At 37.8% G+C, this 23,426-nt stretch overlaps 1 protein-coding gene across 1 annotated transcript in view; it reads right to left on the reverse strand.

Annotated features, from left to right (window-relative positions):
• LRRC9 (leucine rich repeat containing 9) overlaps positions 1 to 23,426 on the reverse strand; it is a 106,496-nt gene that overhangs the window by 73,509 nt on the left and 9,561 nt on the right. Inside the window, exons 7-11 of the mRNA XM_047080142.1 lie at positions 16,283 to 16,438; positions 13,080 to 13,276; positions 12,013 to 12,144; positions 5,535 to 5,711; positions 4,651 to 4,768 (exon numbers count right to left, since the gene is read on the reverse strand). Coding sequence (XP_046936098.1) covers positions 4,651 to 4,768; positions 5,535 to 5,711; positions 12,013 to 12,144; positions 13,080 to 13,276; positions 16,283 to 16,438 — 780 coding nt within the window. The remainder of the gene's footprint in view (positions 1 to 4,650; positions 4,769 to 5,534; positions 5,712 to 12,012; positions 12,145 to 13,079; positions 13,277 to 16,282; positions 16,439 to 23,426) is intronic.

A 23,426-nucleotide genomic window follows, 5' to 3' on the forward strand; every position in this document is an offset into this window, starting at 1 on the left:
TCCGTTAACCGACTCACAGGATTAAGCAGTATTTTCCATCCTTTCTAAACCCCACAGTATGGTGACAATTCAAGGATAAGAGGGTACTTTAAAAAATACTAGCATAGGGAATATAGTCAATGATACTGTTAGTAACATTATATGGTGACAGATGGTGACTACACTTATTCTAGTGAGCACTGAGTAATGTATAGAATTGTCGAATCACTGTGTTGTACACCAGAAACTACTATAACACTGTATGTCAACTATACTTCAATAATAAAAATTAAAAAAAAAACTGATGTACTTCTATTCTCCCCAGCTGTGTTGTATGCTTACAAAAAGTCGGTTAATTTTGTTCCTAAATGTTTTATACCAGTTGTATTTGTTATTGAAATTATACACATGAAATAAAACAATGAAACATGAACAAGGATGAGAGTTGTTTCTATGAAAAATAAGTGGAAAGTATTGGTAAGATTCTGTAGAGACTAATCATTAAAAGCTTCTGCTACAGCATGTGTAGATGGGGCAAATATAAAAGTTTGGTGGTGGCAAGGGGGAGCATACAAACTAAAACTAGATTGATTCTTGCACTCAAGTTCATGCTCAACTTTAAAGAAACCGAAACTAATATGTAATATGGTTATGGTCTGATGTAAGAAAGATTATCAGGAGTTTCAACCTCATACTCAGAGGCTTTGGCCCTATGTAAAAAGATAGATGAATGAAATGTAAGTTTATATGTTTTAAGTTTGCTGAAGGGATGCTCGCTTCAGCAGCATATATGTTAAGTTTGCTAAAGTGTTCCTTAAGTAAATAATTTATTTAAAGTTCTCCTTTTTTTAAGTGTTATTTATTTAAGTGAACTCTACACCCCATGTGGGGCTTGAACTCACGACCCTGAGATCAAGAGTCACATGCTCTTCCAACTGAGCCACCTGGGCGCCCCTAGTTCTCCATTTTAATGGATTTTCTGATAAACCTGTAAACTAGGTAAAAGGGATCCTACTATCTGAGAACTCAGGAAAGCCTTCGCAAAGGAGGAAGTCCTTAAGTCGAGACTTGAAGGGTAAGTTTGCCAAAAGAAAAAAGTAGGGAAGATCATTTCATCAAAAGGAGGCATGGCACTGAGGTATGTTTAGGAGAATCACAAAGAAAGTACATACTTCATTTGGGATATTTGTTGTATTTGGTAATAGGGAGTCTGGTTGAAGCTAGATTTTGAAGGGCCTTAAGTGCAAGGCAGAGGGATTTGAACTTCATTATCATGAGTAATGGGAAGATACTGAAGGATTTTCATCATGAGAACAATGCAGTGTGTGCTATGAAAATAATGTTTTAGGAAAGATTAATTTGTCTGTCCTTTTAAAGGTGGAAGGAATAGAGGGAAGACCAAGGGCAGAGTTGTCTATTAGGAAACTACTGGCAAAGATTAGAGGGAATGTTCTAAGTGGTGGCAGGCAATAGGAATAGGAAGGGAAAGGAAGAATGCAAAGTGATATGGTAAAGGAAGAATCACTACAAATGGTAAATGATTAGATACAGGGATAATGAAAAAGGGAGTGGTGGATATAATTTCAAAGCTTTGAACCTGGTCAGTGGAGAGTGACAGCATTGTTGGTACAAATAAGACAAGGAGAGAGTTGGTTATGGACAAAATATTAAAGGCTGGTTTTAGACATATTATAGAAGGAGATAAAACCGATTAATCACATAGGAATGGCAGCTGCGGGTGTCAGAGCAGAGAGCAGGAGGTGGGCTGGCTGAGGACGTACACTTTGGAGAAAGCCAAGTGGAATAAATGGTACTCCTTAAGTCTATTGACCAAGTCCTTGGGCATCAAAGAGAGTAATGATGTAAGCCAGCCCTCTGCCTTACAAAGTCACTGCCAACCTAAGCCAAATCTGTCTTCTAAACTGCTTACACAACTCATGCTTTTTAATCTTATCCCACCTCTTAAACGATGCAGTACATAAACATTTATCTTTATTTCCTGTGTGCACATAATAGCATAAAAAATATGGTTTATTAGATCTACATGCTACACAGTGATTTTTCTAGCCAATTATACTCCATTTCTAAGATTTTAACAATGAGAGTAATTGATCATGTGTGGAGAAAAACAAGATTATTAAGCCTTAATCTTGTGGTATTCTCATGTTTAGAGGGAAGAGGAAGAATTAAAAGAAAACAAAGACAGGACAATCAGAAAAATAGGAGAATAATATTAGTGTAATATTATGGATGCCAAAGGGGAGTTTCGAAAAGGAAAGAGCAGTCAATAGTATCAAATACTTCAGAGAATAATGGTAAATCTTATTTTAAAATTTTCTATGAAATAACATGATATTTATCTTTCTCTGACTGACTTATTTCATGCAGGATAATACTCTCTAGCTCCATCCACCTCATTGCAAATGGCAAGATTATGTTCTTTTTTATGGCTGAATAATAGGAGCTAGAGAGTATTATGCTACATGAAATAAGTCAGTCACAGAAAGACATACCACATGATTTCACTCTAATATGGAATTTATGAAACAAAACAAATTAACATAGAGGGGGGAAAAAGAGAGGCAAACCAAGAAACAGACTCTTAACTATAAAGAAGGTACTGATGATTACCAGACGGGAGGTGGGGAGGGGGATGGGTAAAGTCAGTGATGGAGATTAAGGAGTGCACTTGTGATGAGCACGGGGACCTGTAACGGAAGTGCTGAATCACTCTTTTGTACACCTGAAACTAATACGTATGGCACACGGAATTTAAATAAAATCTTTAAAAAGCCCAAAAAACAAAAAACAAAACAACCCCAAAAAACTTTCTATGTGCCAGGAACTGGTCCCAAGAACTTTCTGGGTCAATTTTAATAATACATTCTATTTAATGTAATCTATCTGAAATATTATCATTTCAATATGTAATCAGTATAAGAAATTATAATCTCTTTTCTATACCAAAACTGAGATTTATTTAAAACTTTTTAGCACATCTCAATTCTGACTAGTCACATTTCAAATGCTCAGCAGTCACATGCGGGTGGTGGCTACCATACTGGATAGCCGGCTGTTTGAAGGATTAGAGATACCGCATCTCCTAAAGGAGCGGCAGGAGATAAGGCGCTAGGCACAGTGTCCGGCAAGCAGGAAACACACAGAAATGTTAGCCTCATCTTTCTGCCAACCTTCGTGTCCATGATGGTTCATAGTTCTCTGGAATCACCCTGAGCACTCCACTCTTCTTTTTCGAATCCTTTATTCCTCGCCTCCTTCTTTCTTCTCTTCCAGAAAGTACATAAGGGCACTTTCGCCACACCAGCCTGCTGAAGCCACTGTCCCTCTGACCTGCTGCTGCAGTATCCCCCCTATGTAACCTCCTGCCATCAGCTCCTACTCCCTCCAATCCATTCTCCACTGAATGGCTGGAATGCTGTTTTGGTGATTTTTTTTTTTAACTGTAAAAAGTACATGAAGTAAAACTACCATTTTCACCGTTTTTAAGTGTACAATTCATTGGCATGGAGTACATTCACAATGTTGTGCAACCATCACCACTTTCATTTCCAGAACTTTTCATCATCCCCATAGAAGCTCTGCACTCATTAAATAATGACTCCCTATCTTCCATCCTCATCCCCTGCTAACCTCTATTCTACTTTCTGTCTGTACCAATTTGCCTATTCTACGTACCTCATATAAGTGGAATCATACAATATTTGTAAATTTGTGTTTGGCTTTTTTCACTTAGTATAATACTTTCAAGGTTTAACCATGGATCAGAATGGATCAGGATTTAAATCCTTTTTATGGCTAGTATGCCATTGAATGGCTATATCATATTTTGTTTATCCATTGTGTCTTGAGGGGCATTTGGGTTGTTTTGACTTTTTGGCTATTATGAATAATGGTGTTATGAACATGGAGTGGTGTACCAGTATCCAAAAACTTTTGAATGCATACCTCACTAAATCCTAACCACAACTCTGTGAAGTAGATACTATTATTACCTTCACTTTATAGATAGGAAGAAAAAGGCACATAGAGGTGAAGTCACTTAGCTCCTGAGTAGGAAAGCCAGGATTTAAATGCAACAACATTATCATTTTTGTGTGTGCTATGATGTGAAAAGGGTGAGGGAGCACTGCTGTATAACAGGGTGTTACAGCTGCCTCAGCAAGAGAGCAGAAGACAGAGAAAGGGTCACTGGATATTTTGGAGCTCAGAGTGACCAGGGAGCAAGGTGCAGACAAAGAAGTAGAAAATAAAGAAGTGGTGGCAGTAAGAGAGAAAGAAAAACAGGATGACAACCAGAAAGCATAGCAGTGTTCAGCGAATGGACTTTTTTTTTTCAAGATGGAGAAGACCCTAGAGTGTTTAAAAGAGGTTACAGAAATAGATTTCAAGATCATTAACAAAAGGATCACAGCATGAAAATAGGATACCTAGAAATATTAGATAGTCAGGCAGATAAATTAATTGATGGACTTATTCTGGTATAATCCAAAGAAGGAAGATGCTATACTTTGTAGCACCAAGCTTTCTGTGAAATAGCAGAAGTTGGCTATAAATATGAATAAAAGGATTGAGAACCAAGCCCTGTCTAACCAATGGCAGGACTTTATTCATTAGGAAGAAAGCATTATTCTGAATGACATTTTATGCTACCTTGTTCGTTTCACTGTCTTTGAATCCTTTTTCAAGTATTTGTAGCAGATGCTTTTTCTTCACTGTAACTTCAGGATCAAAAACATAAAAAAGACATTCCAGCATCTTTCGATAGCTCCTTAAGAATAATTAAGACAAAAAAGTTTGAGAATTGATTTCAAAAGAGCTTAGCCATAGATAAGACAATCATATATCTTGCCCTGGATATTTCCCATTTATAGTGAATGTTTCAATGTCATTACTAAGTCTCCAATCCCCCTCAGTCTCAAAAAGAGCCCCAGGGGCGCCTGGGTGGCTCAGTTGGTTGAGCATCTGACTTTGGCTCAGGTCATGATCTCAAGGTTTGTGGGTTCAAGCCTTGCATCAGGTTCTGTGGCAACAGTGAGGAGCCTGCTTGGGATTTTCCCTCTCTGCCCCTCACCTGCTTGCTCTCTCTCTGTCTCTTTCAAAATGGACAAATGAAAACTTAAAAAACAAAAAAGGCCCCAGTGTGGGTAAACTGTGATGTCATCCTCGTCAAGGGAGATGCATGAAAAGGAAATATTTACTAACAAGGCATATTTTCAATATTGTAAACTTAAAAAAAAATGTTTATTTATTTTTGAGAGAGAGAGAGAGAGAGAGAGAGGGAGCGAGACTGAGACCGAGCAGGGGAGGGGAAGAGAGGGTGAGGGGAGAGAGAATCCCAAGCAGGCTCCAAGCAAAGTCCGACACGGGGCTCAAACCCATGATCCGTGAAATCATGACCTGAGCTGAAGTTGGGTGCTTAACTGACTGAACCATCCAGGCACTCCAATATTGTAAGCTTTTAAAACAGAATGACTCTTTTACAAAATAAAACCAGACTTCTGTAAAAATGTTCCTTACGGAATTTAACTTCTTACTCTGAATCATGCATATCTTCATTGTCAAGAAACTTCTGGAGTTTCTCTTCAAATTTTAGTCTCAGAATACGGTTGTTAACTTTGATGATACGTTTTACTTTCACTCCAGTAATACCATATGGCCTGAAGTCCCAGGTACAAAAACGTGAGAGAATTAGTTCATAGCAGGAGTTAAACCTGTATGGGAAAACAGAATATATATAAAGAAAAGAACACATTGTCCTTAAAACGTTGAAGAACACTAAGTTACATATAATAAAACTTATAACCCATATTTTATATTTTTTGCTAAAGATACATTGTCATATCATAGCTCTGCTTTGGTCCAAACTGGGCACACTTAATCAATAAAAGAGATGTTAAACTTTGAAACATAAAAGTAAGAGTTGTTTTTATTAATGATTAGATATGTGTTTTGACTGAAAGACATGTTGCTTGAGTAATCCTTCATTACTGAAACACTTTGTTTTTTGGCTTCAGTGAAACTATATATTTCTGGCTTTCTTCTTATTGGCTGCTCCTTAATGGTTTTCTTTGCCGATTCTTTTTCCTCTGGCAGCTTTCTAAATGTTGTACTGCACCTGGAATAAGTCTTGGGTGCTCCTTTTGTTTCCATGAATACTATTCCTAGGTGATTTCATCTGGTCCCTTGACAATATACAGAAAAAATATATTTTATATATACGGATATATTCCAACATTTTACTTTCAGACTTTATCTCTACCCAATTTAGGTGGATATACCCCTACGTGAACATCCAACTGCTTAGTTGGTATGTTCACTTGCATATGGAAGAGGCCTCTAAAACTTAATTCATCACCTGCTTCTAAGCCTACTCCTTCTGACTGTTTTCCATCTCAGTATATGGTACCAGCATCTAACTGGTAGCTTAAGTTAACATCCCAGGAATGAAACTTGCCTCCTCTCTGTCTCACTAATATCCAATTCTTTGGTCAAATCTCTTTGGCCCTACATCTAAAATATCCTGATTATAACCCTATGTCATCACCATCACTGTTATTACTTTTTTCCAAATCATCATCTCTCATTTGGACTACTGCCAATAACTTCATAACTAGGGATATAGAAGTGAAAGACGCAGGGTCCCTCCTCTCATGGAGCCTATATTATAAGGAGTTGGCCAAAAAATAAACAACACATAAATAAAATCATTTCTAAACTGACAAGTGCTTTGAAGAAAGAGAAGTTTGGGGTAAGGACTGGAGTGGGGGCTACTGAGTATAGATCTGGGTAAGATATTTCAGAGAAGATATTTGAGTGAAGAAAAGGAGAAGAAGGGGCCAACTATGTGAAGATCTCAAGAAGATGTATTGGAAGTGCTCATCTGCTCTCTACTGCCCTTACTGGGCCATGCCCTATCTTAAAGTAGCACAGAATTTGGACTAAGATGAGATTGTAAAACGAATCAATTTGGGGGCACCTGGGTGGCTCAGTAGGTTAAACATCTGACTCCAGCTCAGGTCATGATCTCACGGTTCATGGGTTCGAGCCCTGCGTTGGGCTCAGTGCTGACAGCTCAGAGCCTGGAGCCTGTTTTGGATTCTGTGTCTCCCTCTCTGCCCCTCCCCTGCTCGTGCTCTCTTTCTTTCCCTATTAAGAATAAATAAACATTAAAAATGATAATAATAAAATAAAATGGATCAATTTGAAAAGAAAGCTAAGTGATCCTATATGGGATACATTTACCTGTAATAAGATGTCTGGTCCTCACTGGCATACAATATCAACAAAGGCCTGAGCATGAGTGTGGGCTAAGATGACAGAGGTGAGCTTCCTGGTGGGTGGTCTTTCCCTGGGACAAACTCATTTAGAGTGTCTGCCTTTCTCACTAGCGAAGACTGAACCAGTGCAGCTAAGAGCTGCCCAATTACTCTTCCCTTGGAGTTGAAAAGTGAGCTGCCCAAACCAAACCATTCCCGGAGGGGCTCACAGTCTGTTAGGAGACAGATACATATAAGTAGTGTGGCAACCAGCTGATGCTGCTAATTAGTTCGGAGGTCTGGATAAATAATTACATCATCACCAGGATGTATCACTCCTACATAATACATCCTGGAACCACTGAAGCTCCAATTACTACTTGCACTCTATTTTTATTATTATTATACTCTGATAGAAAGTGTTGTAGGCATTTTATTTAGATAAAGTTTTGTCATATAGTAACAAGGGTAAACAAGAATAGATAGAAGCGATAAATGGACAATACCTAGCTTCTAGTTCAGTTCCCAGGAATGCAAGAACTAAGAATGGCACAGGAAACTCCATGAAGAGGAATCCTTTCGTAGAGCTTTTCTCTGCCTGGAAATTCAGTAGCTGAGCCCTTCTTCACATAGAATTCCTACAGCCCTGGAGACTGGGAACCCCCGTGCTAATGGGACATGGGCTCTGTGCTATCTGGAATCAGAGAACTAAAGCCATTCAATAAATCACCTGGTCAAGCTGGAGATGAGAAGATATCATTCACAGAGTGCCAGAATACTGCTAGAGGAGGGAGAACCAAACCTATAACTGACTAGGAAGTACTGTGACACTCCGTATTATCAGTTCCTCGTAGAAGAGGACACTTCTCATAGCATTGTTGGTAACGTGCTACATGCACTGGGCAGCATCTCATTACTGACCTGAGATATATGCTTTCTAGTCTGAACCTCAAATAATAACTGTAGTAACTTATATAAAATAATATCTAAATCTCTTATACCTCTCTTTCAAGGGGTCCCAAAGACTTAAGGGCGAAATTCAAACTACCAGCTCGCGGTGAGCTTTAATGATCAGGCCTTTGTCATGTGGAAATACTGTAGTTCTCCAAACGTATTATCAAGTTCCATACCTTTTCACCACATGCTGTTTCCTCTGCTTAGGAAGTCCGTCCCCTAATTCTGTGTATAGTTAACTCCTATCTGTCCTTCAAATTTCAGATCAAAGTATCTCCCTCAGATGTCCCCACTTCCAAAAACTTTCTCTACACCCCCATTCTGGTTTGAATGTCATTCTTCTCCAGACCAACAGTTATCCCAGAATTTAGTACTGCTTCATTTCCATAGTCTCCCGTACCAGATGGCAGCCTGGATGAGAGCAGGAACTGTAACTTTTACCCCTAGCACCTAGAATAGAGTCTGGCCCATGGTAGAAACCCAGTGGATGGATGCTGAGCAGGTGAACACAATAGAAAAGATTCAGAGATGAATAAGAATGCAGTCTCTATCTTCACTGAGTTTATAAACAAATGGAGCAGAAAAGTAATGGGACAAACATAGGCAAAATTATAACTGAGTAGGAGATAGGAGAGATGCAACATAGTGCTGTGAAGATTCAAAGAGAATAATAATAATGACTAATCTGATAAAGATGACAAAGGTATTCCTCACAAAAGACGGCTCTTGATGTTGGCCTTGAAGATAAAGTAAGTTTTGACAGACAATGATAGAGAGTGAGGGCAAGGATGTAAGGTATTCTGGGTGAAGGAAGCAGAACAGAGGAAACCACGGTGGTGCACCAGGTATGTCCCAAGAGCAGTGAGGCACACACAGTTTGGCTGACTCTGGGGGGGTTGGAAAAGTAGTAGGATGGTTTGAACACCATATGGTGAAGCCCACTGAATATTGGGGTGAAAGGTTTGAATATCACTTGGAAAATAACAGGTTGCTACAAAAGGCTTTTATTTTGTTTTACACAGTGCTCTCTGTGGAGGAGGTGTGCCAGCAGGGACCACATAAGAAATCATTTAGTTATCTTTACTGATTGATTAGCAAATACCAAGTACCTGCTATATGCAGACACTGTACTACACCCAACGTGGGGCTTGAACTCACGACCTCCAGGTCAAGAGTCGCATACTCTACCGACTGAACCAACCAGGCGCCCCAGGAGCTATTTCATAGTATCCATAAAAAATCACAGCTAAGGTGGCCAAGTTTGTAAAAAAACAATCCTTCAAATTCTGCCAATGTAGATTTGATTTTCTTCTTTTTTTTTTTTAATTTTTTTTAAATTTTTTTTCAACGTTTTTTTAATTTATTTTTGGGACAGAGAGAGACAGAGCATGAACGGGGGAGGGGCAGAGAGAGAGGGAGACACAGAATCGGAAACAGGCTCCAGGCTCTGAGCCATCAGCCCAGAGCCGGACGCGGGGCTCGAACTCACGGACCGCGAGATCGTGACCTGGCTGAAGTCGGACGCTCAACCGACTGCGCCACCCAGGCGCCCCTGATTTTCTTCTTAAAATGGATCAAGGCTGTTATTACTAAAGCCAAGTAAACAATTGCTAATGCTTATCAAAATCCATCAAGCTAATTTACTATCAGGTTGACATAGTTACCTAATGGCTTTTTAGTCATTTTGCTTTTATGTATTTTTTCCTTATCATCTACTTGTTTTATAAAGAGACTACTCTGCAATAAGTTAAAAAGAAACGGAAATAATAATAAATCTGTTTAGGTTGAGTGAATATAAATGAAAGACTGAAAAATTTTTCATGCACCCTGCAGACAGACACCATTCAATTTTTGTACTTGAAAAATCAAGGCCTTGGGGCGCCTGGGGGGCGCAGTCGGTTAAGCGTCCGACTTCAGCCAGGTCACGATCTCGCGGTCCTTGAGTTCGAGCCCCGCGTCGGGCTCTGGGCTGATGGCTCAGAGCCTGGAGCCTGTTTCCGATTCTGTGTCTCCCTCTCTCTCTGCCCCTCCCCCGTTCATGCTCTGTCTCTCTCTGTCCCAAAAATAAATAAACGTTGAAAAAAAAAAATTTAAAAAAAAAAAAAGAAAAAGAAAAATCAAGGCCTTTATTTGTTTATATGGGAAATGGGATGAATCCCCTTTATATCTTTGCACATAAAAATCAAGTATTGTGGTTAAGTGAATAGTGGTAACTGCTGGGCCATTGATGTACTGATACAAAAGAAAATATTTTAAACGGTCTATTTCTCACTTGGGCAGAACTTCTCATAGCTTAACGTAATTCATAACAATTACATATTTTTATTTATAAAATGTTAATACAGGGGCGCCCGGGTGGCTCAGTCGGTTGAGCATCCGACTTCGGCTCAGGTCATGATCTCACAGTTTGTGAGTTTGAGCCCCACGTCGGGCTCTGTGCTGACAGCTCAGAGCCTGGAGCCTGCTTTGGATTCTGGGTCTCCCTCTCTCTCTGCCCCTAACCCACTCACATTCTGTCTCTGTCTCTCTCAAAAATAAACATATAAAAAGTTAATACGAATTTTGCATTTTACTCCATAAAAGTCAGTGTTTGTTTCAACACTGACTGCAAATACAATCCGCTGGGATGCTGGATCAAGTCCATTCAATCACTTTACGTGCTTCCTGCTTTCTGTCTACACACCCAAATTCGCAGTATGCTCTAGGGTTCTAGGGCAAGCTTTGGCTTGTTCACAGCTCCCAGTTTTGAGGAAATGATTACAGAAATGTGGAAGTTATAATTAGTGATATTTTCTGCTGCAAACCTTTTCTTTCTTTCCTTCCTTCCTTCCTTCCTTCCTTCCTTCCTTCCTTCCTTCCTTCCTTCCTTCAGAATCATTTTCTAAGTTGTACCCTCAAGTTGAGGCAACACAGCCATTTCCTTGTTTGTACCAGGAGGCTTCAATTACGAAGTGTGTATGCCCGTTTCCTGCCTGTTTCTGGTGGCTCTCTGCATTTCTGCCTAAATGGACTTTTAACCCAAATTCCTGGTTTTTAAGTGTATGCCTTATTTCAACTCACAGAGTCCATGTGCACCCTGACTCTAGCCAGCTCTAGACAACTGGTTTGACCTTGACTATGGACCCCCAGGAAATTTGCTGTGGTGCCTCCCCCAGTGTCTGCGACCTGCTGTTGCCAATCCTGCTCCTGTGTTCCTTCTCTATTGTAGGTTCTCACACAATATTCAGAATCCAGGGCCACGTCCAGTCAAGAAATGAACAGTATAAACATATATAAAGTTAATACTTAGCCATAAACTTAAAAAAATTTATTCTGGCTCTTGGGCTAAGGGAAATTGGGTAAAGAGCAATGAAATAGCATTAGGATGTTCTCAAGATTAGCCCACAGCAATTATGTAAACAGAAAAACATATTGGTGGCAAAATAGGTAACAGCTACTCTTCAGTGGATGAACATTCTATATGAGAAGTGTTTTGAAAATTAGACATTTTAAGACTTTATAAGTTGATATTTTAGTTGATGATCCTAAGCACCTAAAATTATTTATTTTTTTAAAGTTTATTTATTTTGAGAGCAACAGAGGCAGCATGAGTGGGGGAGGAGCACAGAGAGAGGAAGAGAGAATCCTAAGCAGGCTCTGCACTGACAGCATGGAGCCCGACGCGGGACTCGAACCCACGAACCATGAAATCATGACCTGAGCTGATACCAAGGGTCAGATGTTCAACTGACTGAGTTACCCAGGCACCCCTAAGCACCTAAAATTATTTTTAAGGCTGTAATTAAATTTCAAACAGATTTACCAGTCATCAGATCGAGTGCCTTCTTCAAAGTGGATATTTCCCACAGTTTCCAACTCAATTAACAAAAAAGGGATCCATAAGCCATGGCTTTTCTTCTTTTGTTTTACTTCAACATGATAAATTGCTTCAATCCTATTTAAGAGAAAAATTAAGTTATTAGAAAAACCTAAATATCACAACATTAAAATTATAGTTTAAATAGATTTAAAAAAAAAGGCTGATATGAAAATATAAGGTGTTTGTCAATGGGTACAGAAAGCTTGGTGTTAACAGTTAAACCAAGTTAAAGACATTCTGTTTCTGGCAATAAGGTTAGAAGTCTCTCCTGGCTCTGCCGCTTATGGCTCGCAGATCTTTTGATGCTGCAGTTTCTCAGTAAAATGGCAAGGCTTTTTTTTTTTAATGATTCTATGCAAAATACATATAAAGTCTTAGCAAAGAATTTGGCAGAGTAAGAAATAAGTGTTAGCTGTTAGTAGTAGTAGTAGAAGCAGTAGTAGGAGCAGTAGTAGTATTTACAGGGCAAACTAACTTTATCCATTTAATGCCCTAGTAAATAAAAAATTATTGGTACTTACTAATACTTAGTATTATTATTAGTATTAATAATACTTAGTAGTATTATTAGTACTAATACTAATACTAATACTAATTTACTTACTAAATCTTCTGCTTTATATGTCTAGTTGAAACTCAGCCAGAGTTTGTTTCTACGTGACTCCAGACAACTATGTATGTGCTTTGCTCAGTCAGGTCTATGTGGTGAGTTTCTCCATCAGTAGCAGCTCTATTTTTAGTTTGCAGACACTAGAGCAGTGTGATGTGACAAGAAGCCACTAGGGGGAAGTTTGCTGTGCCTAATTAAGCATTGCCTCTGTAAAAAACTATGTATGTCGGCTTTGAATCAATGATGTCTATCTCTGCTGGGAATGGGACTAGAAACACATTCTGTGTTTTACTTCATAATTCTTTCCACCCCCGAGGAAGAGAACTGAGCTCGACTGATAGCCTAGAACATTCTATCCTCTCATGTTTCAAATTTGAACTAGACAATTCATAAAACATACTCATCTAGTTTTTTGTTCCAGAATGTTACCCTTTCATTCAAGGCATTTAGTTTGGTCAGTATCTTCTGTTGAAGATTTGGCTCTTCTGTGACAGTTTCACACTTCTTTGATTTTTCAAGTTCAGCTACTCTATTGTTATTGGATCTATCACTGTGCCCTTTGCCAGATCCCTTGAGTTCCGCAAGTTCCCGTTCCAGCTGTTGAAATCAGTGTGCCATAGAGCAAAACATTTTAGTGGAATTATGAAATATATAGTTAACTTAAATAAAGAAAATAGAAATTTAGGTAATAAATAGGCCAAACGCATAAAAACATGCCAAACGTGCAATTACAACTTTGGTGCAAGTTTAGTCAGTCAATTTCTTTTGACCAAAGGACATTCTTAAATACTTCAAACATGGCAGTTCTTTTCATCGAAATGAGAAAAGCAAAGAAATTGATTTTTAAATATTAGTGATGAGCTTCCTTCTATTAAAGCCAAAGTAAAATTATAACAAATACTGGTTTGGGTATAAATAAAATATTTACACTTCAAGGTAACGTGGCATTTATCACACCTACTTTTCAATTTTTCAGTATTTTTTTTTAAGTACTTTGGTATTCTGGGAAAAAATCAACCATAGAAAATATATAAAACATGTATATTGAGATGCATATTTTTCCTCTTGCCTCAGTCTCCTATATATGGCTCAGCACGGCAATGTTTTTATTTAAATTTTGATTGTTTTTTCTTGTTCATAGTGGACTTTTTTGGCATTCATTTGTATTTTTTTAAAAAATATTGCGTTAGATATGATTTATTGTGATTACTGAGGTGTTTAGCACTCTAATTTTGGGCCTGCAGTGAGTACCTCACTTGTCTTGCCTTAACCCCAGCTTTGTAGGATTTCAAGATACATTGGAGAGATTTTTATAAATAGAAATTTACTGATCATCTGTCCTCACCTCTATAATGGCTATATCCAGCTATTAAAAGCAAATCAAGCATATTTTTAAAAATGTCTATAGTTATCTAATCTACAGGTATTATTTTTCACATTTGCAGATTTTCCTTAATACATGCATTTGTACACAAAAATAGATATAAAATGATTTTCATATACTGGTTCATTTCTTATCCAAAAATAAATATTAATGTTTCACTTTAAGGATATCTATTATTATTAATTCAAGCCCGTTTATTTTAGGAAGAGCATTAAATATATTTAAAAGACTTGGTTTTTAATGGCAGTATACTACTCTACCTTAAGAATGAATAATCTTCCTCTTTAGTTAAACAATTAGGTAAGTTTCCAATTTTTTGTTGTTATTAATAGTGTAGTGATAAATATCTTATGTATGTAAATTTTATCCAAATCCTTAGAACAGAGTGCTACCAGTAGGTTTACTGGGTCAAAGGCTGCAAGCATTTTTTAGGCTGTGAATACATATGACCCAAATTACATTTCATTGGTGGTGTAGTAGGGTCACACTCATCTTCACCAGCCTGAGTACTGTCACGTGTTACACTTTGACAATTTTATAGGAGAAAATGGTTGTTCGTTATCTTAATTCACACTTGGAAATTAATAACCAAGTTAAGCTCTTCTTTCAAATCTTAGTCATTTTTTAATTTCTTCTTTTGTGAAACAGAAGCTTATGTACTTTGCTCAGTTTTTCTATTTGAATATTTGCTTTTTGTTTTGTTTATTTATGAATGCCTATACTAAGGTTATCTATCATGGTTTTTTAAAAAGATTTATTTTTGGGGCGCCTGGGTGGCGCAGTCGGTTAAGCGTCCGACTTCAGCCAGGTCACGATCTCGCGGTCCGTGAGTTCCGAGCCCCGCGTCAGGCTCTGGGCTGATGGCTCGGAGCCTGGAGCCTGCTTCTGATTCTGTGTCTCCCTCTCTCTCTGCCCCTCCCCCGTTCATGCTCTGTCTCTCTCTGTCTCAAAAATAAATAAACGTTAAAAAAAAAATTATAAATAAATAAATAAATAAAAAGATTTATTTTTAAGTAATCTCTACACACAGTGTGGGGCTCGAACTCACAACCCCAAGATCAAGAGTCACATGGTCTACTAACTGAGCCAGCAAGATGCCCCCATCATGTTTGCTGAAAACTGTTTATTTTTATTAACGATCCTTTTTAGTACCAAAGCATTTTACTTTTATTTTTTGCAATCAGATCTACATTCTGTTCTTTTGTTATTTCTAGTATTCCTTTTAGGTGGCAGGCTGAGATCAGTTAACCATATTCATCTATATATTCTTCAGTTTTTTTCATGTTTTTTCATTTTTAATTTAGTTCTTTTTTTCTCCCCACTGGCATTTTTTTGTTTTTTTGGTAAAGTGTAAACTAAGAATCCAATTCCCCTACCCCCAATTTATTTTTCTAACACTTGTAGAATAATTATATTTTCTTACTTTAAAAAAATACAGTAAGTTCTTATATATAAAAAGTTCTATTTTGAGGTTAATAATCCTTCATTTTTCAAAGCCTACTGTTGGTAAAGGAAATCCAATTTACTCTAAGTAAAAAAACACACATAATATAATTACCAAAGTACAGCTTGCTTTAAAGGTCTCATCTGGTTTTAATACCTTAAAAGTATTATTAAAGGGAAATTTTAGCACTTTAGACAAAAAATTAATTTTGAGCACAGCCTGAATATGTCTAATAAAAATACAGCTGTGGGGCGCCTGGGTGGCGCAGTCGGTTAAGCGTCCGACTTCAGCCAGGTCACGATCTCCCGGTCCGTGAGTTCGAGCCCCGCGTCAGGCTCTGGGCTGATGGCTCAGACCCTGGAGCCTGTTTCCGATTCTGTGTCTCCCTCTCTCTCTGCCCCTCCCCTGTTCATGCTCTGTCTCTCTCTGTCCCCAAAAAAATAAATAAACGTTGAAAAAAAAATTAAAAAAAAAATACATCTGAAATAAACTCTAATAGATTTCAATAACTTTTGGAATCATACTGAATTACACAGCTTTTTAAAACATTTATAAATTTATAAGCCTCTACCTTTTTACAGTTGTAGATTTCTAAGCACACAACGAAGCTTGGTCAAGCAAATGGAATCAAAGGTTTAGAAGCAAACTTGGAAATAGTAATAAAAAAATTATTTCTATATGTGTATACATATATATATAATTTAAAAGATAATTCTGTCTTATCACCAGTTTTCTGAAGATATAGCCACTAAAATTTTACAATACTGAATCTTACATTTTTTTTCACAAAGCTAAATAATTTTATTCTTTCTTCTGGCAATTTCTGTAATTTGCATTTTCGTTCATTCAATTTTTCAAGGTCTTCATGAAGATGCCTCTGAACAGTTTTTATACGCATATTGTAATACATTATTTTTTTCATTGCTGTGGTCTAAAAGTGAGAAAATAAAAACAAATAAACGATCAGCTGAAGCAAAAAACATTATTAAGTTTGGTAGCATTATGGGAGTGTGATATGTTCTATATATAACCACTGGAAAATTTTACATGCCCAATAACTCATAATGATGATAGCTGAAATGATAACGGCTATATAGAGTGCTATATTTAAACAATAAGCAAAATATTGGGGCGCCTGGGTGGCGCAGTCGGTTAAGCGTCTGACTTCAGCCAGGTCACGATCTCGCAGTCCGTGAGTTCGAGCCCCGCGTCAGGCTCTGGGCTGATGGCTCAGAGCCTGGAGCCTGTTTCCGATTCTGTGTCTCCCTCTCTCTCTCTGCCCCTCCCCCGTTCATGCTCTGTCTCTCTCTGTCCCAAAAATAAATAAACGTTGAAAAAAAAAATTTTTAAACAATAAGCAAAATATAAAATTCCAAATATTTCCTTTGTGGATAATATTTTAAGTTAAGGCATATTCATATTTATTTCGAGGATGACAACATAAAGTGCTTCCAGATAGAATTCAATTTATAAAATCTTATCATTTAGCTAATAAAGCATATTGCTAAAAAGCAAATAGGTCTCTGCATTATTCCTATTTAATTAACTTAGGGAAAAATACATCAAAAGCATTAAAAGCAAATGTAACATTATTCATTTTTTAAAAGCATGGGTAAGAAATAGAATTTGATTTCCCCCCCAATTCTATAAAAGGATGCTCTAAATAAACTTGTTTTAGATTGAGCAAATGACTAAATTGTCAATCTAATCCCATTACCTAGAATATCTTAATACCAGTGGATTATCTAGTTATAATAAATATATAATAAATAGATTAAATCTACTATTAAGAAATACACCAGCTAAATGGTACCTACAAGTAATATTAGTCAAAAGGAACTAGCTGAGGAGACAATAAGCAAATCAGATGCACTATTAGATGTGACCTAGTTTTAACTGTTTACCTGAAATAATGAAGACATTTCTCTTTATTAGGTTATCTATACCTTAAATAATTTGGAAGGCTTGTACACTGTTCTGGACACGTATTTTCATAGATGCAGGCTCTTGTTATGTGATTTATTTGTTAGAAAGTGGATAATCAAGATCCCAACAGAATTATTTGGCATAAAATATAGAATAGAAACAGTTACATGGCATGATGAACAGGCCAAAAGAATTCCCTTTCCCAACATATTATGAAGTTCTGAGATTGAAATCACTAAATTCCTCTATAAAAAATAAGGCATCATAACAGAGAACAGTTCAGAAAAAACACACTTGTAAGATGATGATTAATAGATAAAAAATTCCTGATAAAGAAGAGCTTATTTTGGAAGGGCAACTGAGAAGAAAAACAGTAATTAAAGAAATGGCAAGTGGTGTTAATTTTTTGCCTATTTGGAGAAAATGGAAAATCCAATAAAGAATGCTTTGAGTCAGTGTAAAAATTTTCTATTGAATTCTTAAATCTAAAACAAGAGAACGTGGGTAAAGATAGGATTGCTAAATAAAAGATAAGATTCTAAGTTAAATTCGAACTTCAGGTAAATAATAAATCATGTTTGGCACAAAAACAGACACATAGACCAATGGAATAGAATAGAAACCCCAGAACTAGACCCACAAACGTATGGCCAACTCATCTTTGACAAAGCAGGAAAGAATATCCAATGGAAAAAAGACAGTCTCTTTAACAAATGGTGCTGGGAGAACTGGACAGCAACATGCAGAAGATTGAAACTAGACCACTTTCTCACACCATTCACAAAAATAAACTCAAAATGGATAAAGGACCTGAATGTGAGACAGGAAACCATCAAAACCCTAGAGGAGAAAGCAGGAAAAGACCTCTCTGACCTCAGCCGTAGCAATCTCTTACTCGACACATCCCCAAAGGCAAGGGAATTAAAAGCAAAAGTGAATTACTGGGACCTTATGAAGATAAAAAGCTTCTGCACATCAAAGGAAACAACCAACAAAACTAAAAGGCAACCAACGGAATGGGAAAAGATATTTGTAAATGACATATCGGACAAAGGGCTAGTATCCAAAATCTATAAAAGAGCTCACCAAACTCCACACCCGAAAAACAAATAATCCAGTGAAGAAATGGGCAGAAAACATGCATAGACATTTCTCTAAAGAAGACATCCGGATGGCCAACAGGCACGTGAAAAGATGCTCAATGTCGCTCCTCATCAGGGAAATATAAGTCAAAACCACACTCAGATATCACTTCACGCCAGTCAGAGTGGCCAAAATGAACAAATCAGGAGACTATAGATGCTGGAGAGGATGTGGAGAAACGGGAACCCTCTTGCACTGTTGGTGGGAATGCAAACTGGTGCAGCCACTCTGGAAAACAGTGTGGAAGTTCTTCAAAAAATTAAAAATAGACCTACTCTATGACCCGGCAATAGCACTGCTAGGAATTTACCCAAGGGATACAGGAGTACTGATGCACAGGGTCACTTGTACCCCAATGTTTATAGCAGCACTCTCAACAATAGCCAAATTATGGAAAGAGCCTAAATGTCCATCAACTGATGAATGGATAAAGAAATTGTGGTTTATATACACAATGGAGTACTACGTGGCAATGAGAAAGAATGAAATATGGCCCTTTGTAGCAACATGGATGGAACTGGAGAGTGTGATGCTAAGTGAAATAAGCCATACATGGCACAAAAACAGACACACAGACCAATGGAATAGAATAGAAACCCCAGAACTAGACCCACAAACATATGGCCAACTCATCTTTGACAAAGCAGGAAAGAACATCCAATGGAAAAAAGACAGCCTCTTTAACAAATGGTGCTGGGAGAACTGGACAGCAACATGCAGAAGGTTGAAACTAGACCACTTTCTCACACCATTTACAAAAATAAACTCAAAATGGATAAAGGACCTAAATGTGAGACAGGAAACCATCAGAACCTTAGAGGAGAAAGCAGGAAAAGACCTCTCTGACCTCAGCCGTAGCAATCTCTTACTCGACACATCCCCAAAGGCAAGGGAATTAAAAGCAAAAGTGAATTACTGGGACCTTATGAAGATAAAAAGCTTCTGCACAGCAAAGGAAACAACCAACAAAACTAAAAGACAACCAACGGAATGGGAAAAGATATTTGCAAATGACATATCGGACAAAGGGCTAGTATCTAAAATCTATAAAGAGCTCACCAAACTCCACACCCGAAAAACAAATAACCCAGTGAAGAAATGGGCAGAAAACATGAATAGACACTTCTCTAAAGAAGACATCCAGATGGCCAACAGGCACATGAAAAGATGTTCAGCGTCGCTCCTTATCAGGGAAATACAAATCAAAACCACACTCAGGTATCACCTCACGCCAGTCAGAGTGGCCAAAATGAACAAATCAGGAGACTATAGATGCTGGAGAGGATGTGGAGAAACGGGAACCCTCTTGCACTGTTGGTGGGAATGCAAATTGGTGCAGCCGCTCTGGAAAACAGTGTGGAGGTTCCTCAGAAAATTAAAAATAGACCTACCCTATGACCCAGCAATAGCACTGCTAGGAATCTACCCAAGGGATACAGGAGTACTGATGCATAGGGGCACTTGTACCCCAATGTTCATAGCAGCACTCTCAACAATAGCCAAATTATGGAAAGAGCCTAAATGTCCATCAACTGATGAATGGATAAAGAAATTGTGGTTTATATACACAATGGAATACTACGTGGCAATGAGAAAAAATGAAATATGGCCTTTTGTAGCAACGTGGATGGAACTGGAGAGTGTGATGCTAAGTGAAATAAGCCATACAGAGAAAGACAGATACCATATGGTTTCACTCTTATGTGGATCCTGAGAAACTCAACAGGAACCCATGGGGGAGGGGAAGGGAGAAAAAAAAAAGACGTTAGAGTGGGAGAGAGCCAAAGCATAAGAGACTGATAAAAACTGAGAACAAACTGAGGGTTGATGGGGGGTGGGAGGGAGGGGCGGGTGGGTGATGGGTATTGAGGAGGGCACCTTTTGGGATGAGCACTGGGTGTTGTATGGAAACCAATTTGTCAATAAACTTCATAAAAAAAAAATAAAAAAAAAAATAAATAAATAAAAAAAATAAAAAAATAAAAAAAGACTTACTGATTAAAAAAAAAAAAAAAAAAAAAAAAAAAGAAATAAGCCATACAGAGAAAGACAGATACCCTATGGTTTCACTCTTATGTGGATCCTGAGAAACTTAACAGAAACCCATGGGGGAGGGGAAGAAAAAAAAAAAAAGAGGTTAGAGTGGAAGAGAGCCAAAGCATAAGAGACTCTTAAGAACTGAGAACAAACTGAGGGTTGATGGGGGGTGGGAGGGAGGGGAGAGTGGGTGATGGGTATTGAGGAGGGCACCTTTTGGGATGAGCACTGGGTGTTGTATGGAAACCAATATGTCAATGAACTTCATATATTGAAAAAAAATAAAAATAAAAAATAATAAATCATGTTTGAGTATAAGTGAATAATTATAACTAAGTTTAATAAATATGATATTAAAACATTATGTGTTGCTTGCCCAAAATTCAAATCTAACTTGGGAGTCCCTTGGCAGAGGGGGGACAAAAAATACTGCTTTTATTTTGTTTTTAATTTTTATTTTTGAATAAGTAATATGCTCATGTTTCAAACACCAAAATAATTGAAAAATACACAATGAAAAGTACTTCCCACACCTGCTTCCCATCTGCCCAGGTGCCCCCCTTTCCACAGATAACTACTAATTTCAGTTTCTAGTGTATCCTTGCACAGTTTCTTCTACTTTATTATTTTTAAATTTTATTTATTTTAATAGAGAAAGCATGAGTTTTGGAGGGGCAGAGAGAGAGGAAGAGAGAATCCCAAGCAGGCTCTGCACAGAGCCCCATGCAGGGCTTGAATCCACAAGCTGTGAAATCATGACCTGAGCTGAAGTCAGATGCTTAACTGACTGAGGCACCCAGGTGCCCCATCTTCTACTTTATTTTTATATTTTATTAAGAATATACCTATATCTACGTTTGGGAACATAAATTGTGATATTTTACTATTTCTGAACTCTTCAATGATCACTTAGTGTGTCATAACAATAAGAGTTATTAATCAGGGTTTTTTTTTTGTCCTTGAGAGTATATACTAAGATTCTGTAAAAATGGGGAAGACTATGTTGTAAACTGTACATAAACAGTAAATCAACTTTGTAGGCTTACTATATTCAACTTGCTTTTCTGTGTTTGGATTTTGAGAATGTCAGACTCATTTTCACTATTCCACTTTGGCGGAATTACTTGTCCGTTACAGTTTAAAAAAAAAAAAGTGGTTTGTTTGTTTTTTTTTTGTAAAATAGTCTAACTATAATGCTAAATTCAGTTGCATGTTTGTATGAAGTTAAGATAAAACATGTTCCATTTGCTTCTTTGATTACCAAAAAAGAATGAAAAGTCATAGGCTCAACTACAGTTTCATAGTGGTTATTTTTACAGTACTTAACAATTCAAATGTACTTTTATGCCCATTAACTCATTGGGTCCCTATAATAACATTTAGGACAGGTACTATTTTTATCATCACTATTTTTTTTTTTATTTTTTTTTTCAACGTTTATTTATTTTTGGGACAGAGAGAGACAGAGCATGAACGGGGGAGGGGCAGAGAGAGAGGGAGACACAGAATCGGAAACAGGCTCCAGGCTCTGAGCCATCAGCCCGGAGCTCGACGCGGGGCTCGAACTCACGGACCGCGAGATCGTGACCTGGCTGAAGTCGGACGCTTAACCGACTGCGCCACCCAGGCGCCCCTATCATCACTATTTTAATAGTTCTGAGAAAGCTGAAGTTTTGGAAGGGAAAGGCCTTGCCTGAGTGGCAGGTTGTGATGGACGCAACTGGAGCTTGAATCCAAGTCTTCTGATTTGAACTCCCATGTTCTTCCCTCTTTCCCATGCTGACTCCCTGCTGGTCCTCCTGACTTTCCTTGTCACTTATAGTTTACACAAACTACTCCACAGCCATGGGTGAAAATTTGAAGAATCGACAGTACTCTGCTCAAGAGTTTACCACATTGGAGAACTGCCACCACCCTCGCACAACCTGTCTTCGTATGAATGGTAACGAAGAAAGCACCTTGGAAATCTATATGCAATTCTTACATAAAAACAATTTGAATGTGAAAAATCATCTTGATCTAAAGCAAAAGTTGAGCAATATTAGTATATAATATATCCTATTTTTGCCTTAAAACGGTGAAGAAAGGATAAATATTTTATAGTGGGAAAAGTGAAATATAATGACACAATTTAAGAGAAGATATCAGGAATCGTGTAACAATTCTTTATTTTGTTCTTTAAATACTACTACTTCTGACATATACAAGACCAAACCGAACGTATGACAATCTTAGGCAGAATGTCAAAAGAACCTGCTTTTCTTAGTTCTCTTCTTCCATCTCATCAGCAGGTTCCTCCTCCCTCCCCAGTCGCCAACACCCAACTGACACACTTCTCCATTTACACCATTCCCTTGGTGATTTATCCAGTCCCTGGCTCCACGTACCATCTTTCTGCCTTCAATTCTCGTATTTATATCTCCAACGCAGGCAACCCTCTTAAATAGCAGACTCATGTACCCAATTACTTTTTGAACATATCCTCTTACATGTTCAAAAGATTGCTCAAAATTATATGTCTGAAATTAAACCATGATTCTTCCTTTCAACAGACTTCTTCCATATTCTTCCTCATCTCATCAAACAGTGACTTCTTCCCTCCTTCAGTTGCTCAGGCCAGTAGCTTGGAATTATTGTTTCTTTCTTTCCTCTGCACTTCACATCCACTCTATCAGCAAATCCAGATGGGTTCCCCCTTCTAACTACTACAGAATATGACTACTTTTCACCACCTCTTCTACTATCACCTTATATCAAACCATCAACACCTCTCATCCAAGTGACTGGATCTAACTGGTTTCTCTGTGCTCATC

The sequence above is a fragment of the Lynx rufus genome, unplaced genomic scaffold (genome assembly GCF_022079265.1).
Source record: "Lynx rufus isolate CCGP_SWC_20201006 ecotype Redwood Valley unplaced genomic scaffold, mLynRuf1.p SCAF_17, whole genome shotgun sequence".
In the NCBI taxonomy this organism is placed as follows: Eukaryota; Metazoa; Chordata; class Mammalia; order Carnivora; family Felidae; genus Lynx; species Lynx rufus.